The 8,247-nt window shown below is 38.5% G+C and overlaps 1 protein-coding gene across 1 annotated transcript; it reads left to right on the forward strand.

Annotated features, from left to right (window-relative positions):
- Nucleotides 1-722: 722 nt before the first annotated feature.
- Nucleotides 723-3,740, forward strand: LOC120191302. The gene is made up of 10 exons (XM_039194275.1): nucleotides 723-923; nucleotides 993-1,046; nucleotides 1,152-1,167; nucleotides 1,257-1,300; nucleotides 1,387-1,470; nucleotides 1,540-1,639; nucleotides 1,724-1,878; nucleotides 1,969-2,117; nucleotides 2,954-3,166; nucleotides 3,208-3,740. Exons 1-10 carry the CDS (start codon nucleotides 739-741, stop codon nucleotides 3,738-3,740), a joined length of 1,533 nt encoding a protein of 510 aa, XP_039050206.1. The 5' UTR covers nucleotides 723-738.
- The last annotated feature ends 4,507 nt before the right edge of the window (nucleotides 3,741-8,247 follow it).

Raw genomic sequence — 8,247 nt, forward strand, 5'->3', positions numbered from 1 at the left:
TGTATTCATCCTAAATTAAAAAAAAAAACTCAAAACTCAAAAGACAACTTCTAATTTGTCTAATATTTAAACTTACAATGACTTAAATTGTAATTAGACAAAAAAATTGATAACACAAACTTAGCATTCTTTAGTTCAACCCCTACTTAATTAAATATTTAATATTTTTTTATATTTTTAAAATTTAAATATTTATTTTTACATTAATCAAAATTAAAATTATATCAAATATATAAATTTTAACAAAGGTCGGGCCCCTTGGGCCCTAAAGGAACTCCATTCCTGCATGGATGACCAATTTAAAAATATTTTTAAAATGAGTATATGTAAGCTCTATAATTCATCATCGATGTCCCTCTAGGATAGAAGAGAAACCAAGAAGGAAGATTACAAAATAAACACGATTCATTATTGACTGTTTAGAAATTAAGTACAAATTTGTTGTTCCATACGGATCACCATATACCATATATATATATATATGGTTGAGTGTTTTGGCTTCACGGTCACACCGCCATCTGTTTCGTCATCTTCTTCGAATTGCCTGACAATGACAAAACCAATTGATTGTCTTCATCGCTTCTTTCTTCCCTATTTTCTCCTCTAATTTATACTTTTCAAACACCAAAATTTCGATTCTCTTTCTTCTCAGATGCTGATATTCTTTAAATACAACACTACCATATCATCTTCCATAGACGTTACAGATTTGTTTTGAACAATAAAAAATATAAATTGATGGGTAGAGTAAAGCTCCAGATCAGGAGGATAGAGAACACAACAAACAGGCAGGTCACTTTCTCAAAGAGGAGAAATGGACTTGTAAAAAAAGCTTATGAGCTTTCTGTTCTCTGTGATGTTGATGTTGCTCTCCTCATGTTTTCTCCTTCTGGAAGACTCAGTCTCTTCTCTGGCAATAAAAGGTCTGCTTCTGCTACCTCAATATATACATCTCTTCAGATTTGATATTTGTTTCTTTTGGTGTATTGAAGCATCGAGGAGATTCTGGAAAAGTATGTCAATCTTCCAGAGCATGAACGAGGAAGGTAATGGAAACTGTTTTTTATTTGTCTCTTTATATTTATATGGTGTTCGTTTCTGCTTCATTGACATGGCCTAGTTGGCTTTTTACCTTGCACCGGCTGGTTTAGACTGCGTAATAAAGAGGTAAAGAACACGTTCCACCCATAAACATTTAATCCCAGGCTTCGAAATTTGCTTAAGATCGATGTGTTTATATATATACATGTTTTCAGTTGCTAGTGAAGACACTTGGGAAGCTAAGAGATGAAGCTGACAGGTACTTTAGATTCCTTCGTCTACCTCTGATTTCTCTTTGTATATCCTTTTCTTAACGTTCTTATTCTTTTTTGAGTTATAAAGCAGCCCGGTGAGCAGCGATTCAAAGGAATTGCAACAAGAGATTGTTGAATGCAAGTTCCGGATTGCAGATATGCAGAAAAGACTGAAGTATACTCTTCAATTATAGCTCCTATTTGACGAAATCAATGCTTAAACTAAACTTGAAACTTGTTGCAGCATCTTCGAGGGTGAACCTGCAGAAATCACAACGTTGATTCAGGCTGAGTTTCACGAGCAGTTCCTCGAGGAAACACTGAAACAAGTGCGATTGCAGAAGGTGGGTCATGAGTGTATATATGAGTAATTCTTTACTTATCGATGCATGAGTTACACTGAAATTTATCATGATTCGAACGAACAGCAAGTTTTACAGGAAAAATACAATAGTTTTAAAGCCCCAGATGCTGCAGATGTAAGTGGTTTCGTTACAGGAAGTACTTCAGATTGGATACCCCAAAAAGATCCACAAGTTCAGATCTTGAACTTTTTGGATTCAAATGGTCTTCTTCCTCAAAGGTGCTCTTGTTGAAAACATGTACATATTTTAATAATTGTCATAAGCATCATTGGTTTTGCTTGATTTGATCTTCAACTCATTATTTACAGAGATCAATGTGAAAATATCTTACCACCGCAATCCACAACTCTCCTTGATGGAGAAGAAACAATAAATGTTTGCCATGATATGCAACGTCCCGAGTTCGAACAAGTCATTGATGTCAACTTGTCCCCTTGGACTCAACTTTATCCTACAGGTATTTGTGGACCTGCAGGGTTTCTTTGAGATCTGATGTCAGTGATCTTATGAATGGAAAAGTGACTGGAATGTAACTTTTTAAATTTGTTGAACGAAATATATAAATATAAAAAGAAAATGAATAATCTGTTAGTTTACCTTGATGCAATTAAAATATATTTTTTAAAATTTGATGAATATAAGTGTATTCAATTCGATAATTTACCCTTCTTTTAATTGTCCTTTTTTTTTTTACTTTAATCCTAACAAATCTAATATATCTATTATATATTCACTGTAATTAGTTACACCGGCACTTTCGAAAACAATCATATGTGGAGAGCTTAGAGTATTAACATGTGGCAGTTTAAAACTTCATCATGTGTAATGCTTTATATTTTTTTGTGTTTAAAATATATTATATAACAAATTCTTTATGGTAAAGTACAGAATGATCCCGACTATAGGTACTATTTTATTATGTCCCTTAATTATTAAAAGTTACAAAATGATCCTCCGACTACATAGTATTACTTCGTTAAATCCCTTGACTATCAAAAGTTACAAAACGGTCACTCACTATTCATTATGTTCCAAACTCATCATTTTCAGTTAAAAAATTAATAGTATTATCAGTTGAATATTAACTTGTTGATTATAATATTATAAAATTTGATCATAGAATCTCAAACGACATCTCAGGCATCATATTGACATCTAGCTTAGACAACTGTTAATTTTTTAATGTAAAGGGTAACTTTAGAACATAATAAATAGTCGGGTGACACAACTGCTGGACTATTCATCATGGATTCTTGGAAGAGGTTCGACAATCTTGGATTCAAAATGTTTCAGGCGACCCTATGATGATCTTGTTTTCCAAATTAAAACGGCTCAAACAAAGTCTCAAGCGATTTAACAAGGATAACTTTAGCAGCATCTCGGACCGGGTAAAAGCAAAGAGAATTGAGTTAGAGAAACAACAACTTCTCTCTCTAAAAGGAGAAGATGCTATTGAAAAGGAACTTGCAATTCATGATGAGTTGAAGATTTTGAAAGAAGCTGAAAGTTTATTCCTTAAGCAAAAGGCTAAAATCCAATGGATGAAGGATGGGTCAAAAACACTAAATTTTTTCACTCCATGGTGGCCTTCAAAAACAAGAGGGATACCATTAGAGTTTTTGTGGATAAAAGAGGAAATAGGCTTGAATCCTTTGACTCTATGGCTAAAGAAGTGATTAACTTCTTTACTAATCTTATTGGAAATGTCGACCCCTCGGTTAAAGCAATTGATCCAAACTTCATCAAGTCTATTCTTAACTACAATCTGTCATATGAAGCTTCTTCCTGCCTTGTTAAAGAAGTTATTGCTGAAGAAATTAAAGAGGTCATCTTCGACCAAGGAAATGATAAAGCCCCCGTCCCGGACGGGTTTTCCCCTCTTTTCTTCAATAAAGCTTGGAATATTGTTGGTAAGGATGTTATAGCTGCGGTTAAACACTTCTTTTTGAATGCTTCTTTAATTCCATCTTTTAATTCTACTGTTGTTGCCCTTGCTCCTAAAATTCCAAATCCCAGTAGCCCATTTCATGCTGCTCAGTTATTTACAAATCCATTACCAAAATTCTTGTCAAAAGATTGACTGAGGTTCTTCCTGAGATCATTACTTTAAACCAGACAACTTTCATCAAAGGTAGAAACATTGTGGATAATACTCTGCTTGCCCAAGAGATGGTTAAAGGATACAGTAGGAATTCCATTTCACCTAGGTGCACTATTAAAATTGATCTTCATAAAGCATTTAATTCCTTCCACTGGGATTTTATATCAGTCATTCTTAAAGCTTTAAATCTTCCTCAAAAATTCATCGATTGGACTGAAGCGTGTTTTACTCAAGCAAGGTACTCCATATCCTTCAATGGCACTTTGATCAGTTATTTTAAAGGAGCTCGTGGTCTTAGGCAGAGGGATCCGCTTTCACCTTATCTCTTTGTCCTTGCTATTAAAATCTTATCCAGATTACTCAACCTGGCTTCTAGTAACGGTTTATTTGGTTATCACCCTAAATGTAAGAAAATCGGGCTCACTCACCTATCCTTTGCAGACGACCTCCTGATTTTCTGCAAAGGTAATTATGATTCTGTTGCTAGTGTTCTTAGCATTTTGGACCATTTCAAAGATATCTCGGGCCTCAAGATCAATTCCTCTAAATGTGAGATATTTCCTGTTGGAATTACTTCATGTTCAATTGAAGACATCAAACAGATAACTTGCTTTAATATTGGGCGTCTTTCTGTCAGATATCTCGGAATTCCTTTGGTTACTCGCAAGTTGAAGGAGAAAGATTGCGAAGCACTTATTGTTACAATTAAGCAAAGACTCCATATGGACCCTCAGTAAGGATAGTCTGCCTCAATTCAGCGTCATCAGGCACACAATATCTACCTTTAAAGCATAAAACTTCATCCTGATCAATTGCGTAATCTGTGTTTGTCCCCTGCTCTACTTGCTCAAAGATGGAAAGCAAGGAGCTATCAAGGGGCTGCTTAGCTTTGATCTCATCAACCAAGGTCGGCTTAACTTGCAATTCTGCTAACAAAGTGCCATCGTCATATAAATTCATCTTGGCCATTAAAGACCTCAACTCTGATACCGTATTTCGACTCAAAGCATCTGCTACAATGTTAGCTTTACCAGGGTGGTAATCAATCACGCAATCATAATCCTTTAGAAGCTCTAACCAGCGACGCTGTTTCAAATTAAGTTCCTTCTGGGTCAGAAGATACTTTAAGCTTTTATGATCTGTGAAAATGTAACACTTCTCTCCATAAAGATAGTGTCTCCAAATCTTCAAGGCAAAAATTACTGCTGCCAACTCTAAATCGTGAGTAGGATAATTACACTCATGCGGTCGCAGCTGACGGGATGCATAAGCCACCACCTTACTTTCCTGCATTAAAACACAACCAAGTCCTGAATGTGAAGCATCACTATACACTGTAAAATCCTTCCCGGACTGTGGTTGAATCAACACCGGTGCTTGAGTCAAAACCACCTTTAATTTCTCAAAACTCTCCTGTTGTGCTTCGCCCCAGTCAAACGACACATTCTTCCTTAACAACTTTGTCAAAGGAGAAGCAATGATCGAAAAGCCCTCAACAAAACGTCGATAATAACCAGCCAAGCCCAAGAAACTGCGGATTTCAGATACGTTCTTAGGTCGTTTCCAATTCATAATAGCCTCTATCTTGCTGGGATCAACCTGAACACCTCGCGCAGAAATAATATGCCCCAGAAATGACACTTCTTGAAGCCAAAACTCACACTTGCTTAGTTTGGCATATAGACGATGCTCTCTCAAAGTCCGCAGAACGATCTTCAAATGCTCGTCATGCTCTGCCTCAGTACGAGAATAGATCAGAATATCGTCAATGAAGACCACCACAAATTGATCCAAATATGGTCGGAACACCCGATTCATCAAATCCATAAAAGCTGCAGGAGCGTTCGTCAAACCAAAAGGCATCACTAAAAATTCATAATGACCATATCTAGTGCGAATGGCCGTTTTTGCAACATCAGATCCTTTAACTTTCAATTGATAATACCCCGAACGAAGATCAATCTTAGAGAATACAGTAGCTCCTCGCAATTGATCAAATAAGTCATCAATCCTGGGTAATGGGTATTTATTCTTGACCGTCATCTTGTTCAATTTCCGATAGTCAATACATAATCTTAGCGACCCATCCTTCTTTTTCACGAATAGAACTGGAGCTCCCCATGGTGAAGTACTATGTCGGATAAATCCTCGATCGAATAATTCTTGCAATTGGACCTTCAACTCCTTAAGTTCCTTTGGAGCCATGCGATAAGGTGCCATAGAAATAGGTGAAGATCCCGGATAAGTCTCAATCTCGAACTCTACCTCTCTATCAGGAGGTAACCCAGGCAACTCCTCAGGAAAAACATCAGGAAACTCGCTAACTGTACGAATCTCATTGATTGTGGACAATGCACCTTTAGTGTTCAAAATACAGGCAATGAACGTCTCATATCCCTTTCGGATCATACGATCAATTTCCACCGCTGAAACTATATTGGAGAGATAGCCACGCCGTTCACCAATTAACACCACAGTCCGACCATCTGAAGTCTTCAGAGTAGCCCGCTTGTATTCGCAATCCAGCTTTACCTTGTGTTTATTCAACCAATCCATTCCAAGAATTAGATCGAACTCCTCTAGAGGAAGCTCCATAAGATCAGCGAGAAAAATTTCTCCCTAAACCTCGAGAGGGCAACGCCGAAATACTTTATTCACTAATACCGCTTGTCCTACTGGACTCGTAACTGTAACAGTATTTTCAGTGTTCTCTATCGGAATCTGAAGGTTTCGAGATACTGAGTTCGATACATAGGAGTGAGTGGAGCCATTGTCCAGTAATGCAAAGTATGGGATAGAATAAATAGTAAATGTACCTGCAATAACCTCAGGCTCGTCTCTGTCATCCCGACGTCTAGTGGCATAAACCAAGGCTGGCTGTCTAGCATCAGAAACTGTTGGCCCTCTAATTTGCTGAGGTCGAGCTCTACTGTCTGTCCTGGACGCTGAACCACGAGCCTTTACTTGGCTACGATCTCTAATTGGAGTATGTACTGTAGTCTGAGAACGCACAGGAGTCTGGGTAGCTATCCGCTCAGACGAAGCTAGCTGAGGACAATCCCTCCGAAAATGTCCACTAGATCCACAATGAAAACATGCTCCGGTCTTCCTATAACACTCTCCCGTGTGCCGTTTCCCACAAAAGTCACACTGAGGCACTAGAACCGGAACCGAAGAACCACCTCTACTAACAGCTGAAGGTGATGATACAGTAGGCCTGAAGCGTGTATTGCTCCTCTGAGGGGCTGAAGTACGAGTCCTCTTATCGGAATGTGCGGATGATTCAGTAGGGCCAAAAGATTTCCTAGATCGCTCCTGATCAACACGCTCTCTACCAGAAGCTAACGCCTCCATCTCCTCAGCATCCTTGGCTCTGCTTACCAGCACATCAAAAATCTCATCTTGAAGGGCTACCACCTGCCTACGTAGCTCGTATCTGAGTCCAAAGGCAAATTTACGACATCGATCTCTTTCGGTAGGCACCAGACTAATTCCATACTTTAACAATTTCAAGAACTCTATCTCATACTCTGAAACAGTCATGTCACCCTGAACCAAGTCCTGAAACTGCTGTCGTCTCTGGACTAAGTAGCGCTCACCCAAGAATCGGCTCCGAAAACGCTCCTTGAAGAAATCCCATGTCAAACGATCAGTAGAAACACTACTGGTCACTGACTCCCACCATGTGTGGGCATTTCCATCTAACATCGCTACTGCCCCCAAATATCTCTTTACTGAGTCCAAACCCAACTGATCCATGCGTCTTTCTGTATCCTGTAGCCAATCTTCTGCTTCAGTAGGAATTCCTCCAAGCTGTCCTCCAAAAGTCCTGACCCCATTAGCAATTAGAGTCTGCGAAATATGAACCTCAGATACAACACCAGCAGCTCTGACTGCTCCCTGTATCAACTGCAAAAATTGTCTACCAAAAGTCTCATCCAAAGCAACTCCGGTAGATTCTGACTCAATATCTGTCGCTCCTATGATCGGTGTAGTCATGCCAATACCATCGGTAGGAGGCAGATTCGTTGGGGTCGTAGGAGCAGGATCACCTATCGGAGGTGGGGGATCTACTCGTATCTCATCGATCGGATCTGCAAATCTAGCCACTCGACCTCGTCCACGGCTAGTTCGACGACCACGTCTAGCACTCATTTTGATGGATCTCAAGTTTACTACAGAAGATAAAACTTAGGGTTAGATAAGCACTTGGAATCTCGAACACAGTTAAAAATTTTAATAACTTTGTGATATGACCTTTGTATCTTGTTTTGTAAAATATTTCAAAATCGTATCTTCCATGTGGACTCATACACAGTCCGAGGGTTAAAAACCAAAAGCTCTGATACCAATAAATGTAACCCCCTAGACCCGGCCTATGCGTTTCGACTAAGTCTAGTGGATCACATTATGATTCTTTAAGACATTTTTTCGAAACCGTTATTCAATCAATGTAAAATCACATTATAAATGACATGAAGTTATA

The sequence above is a fragment of the Hibiscus syriacus genome, unplaced genomic scaffold (genome assembly GCF_006381635.1).
Source record: "Hibiscus syriacus cultivar Baekdansim isolate YM2019G1 unplaced genomic scaffold, ASM638163v2 tig00116965_pilon, whole genome shotgun sequence".
NCBI lineage: Eukaryota > Viridiplantae > Streptophyta > Magnoliopsida > Malvales > Malvaceae > Hibiscus > Hibiscus syriacus.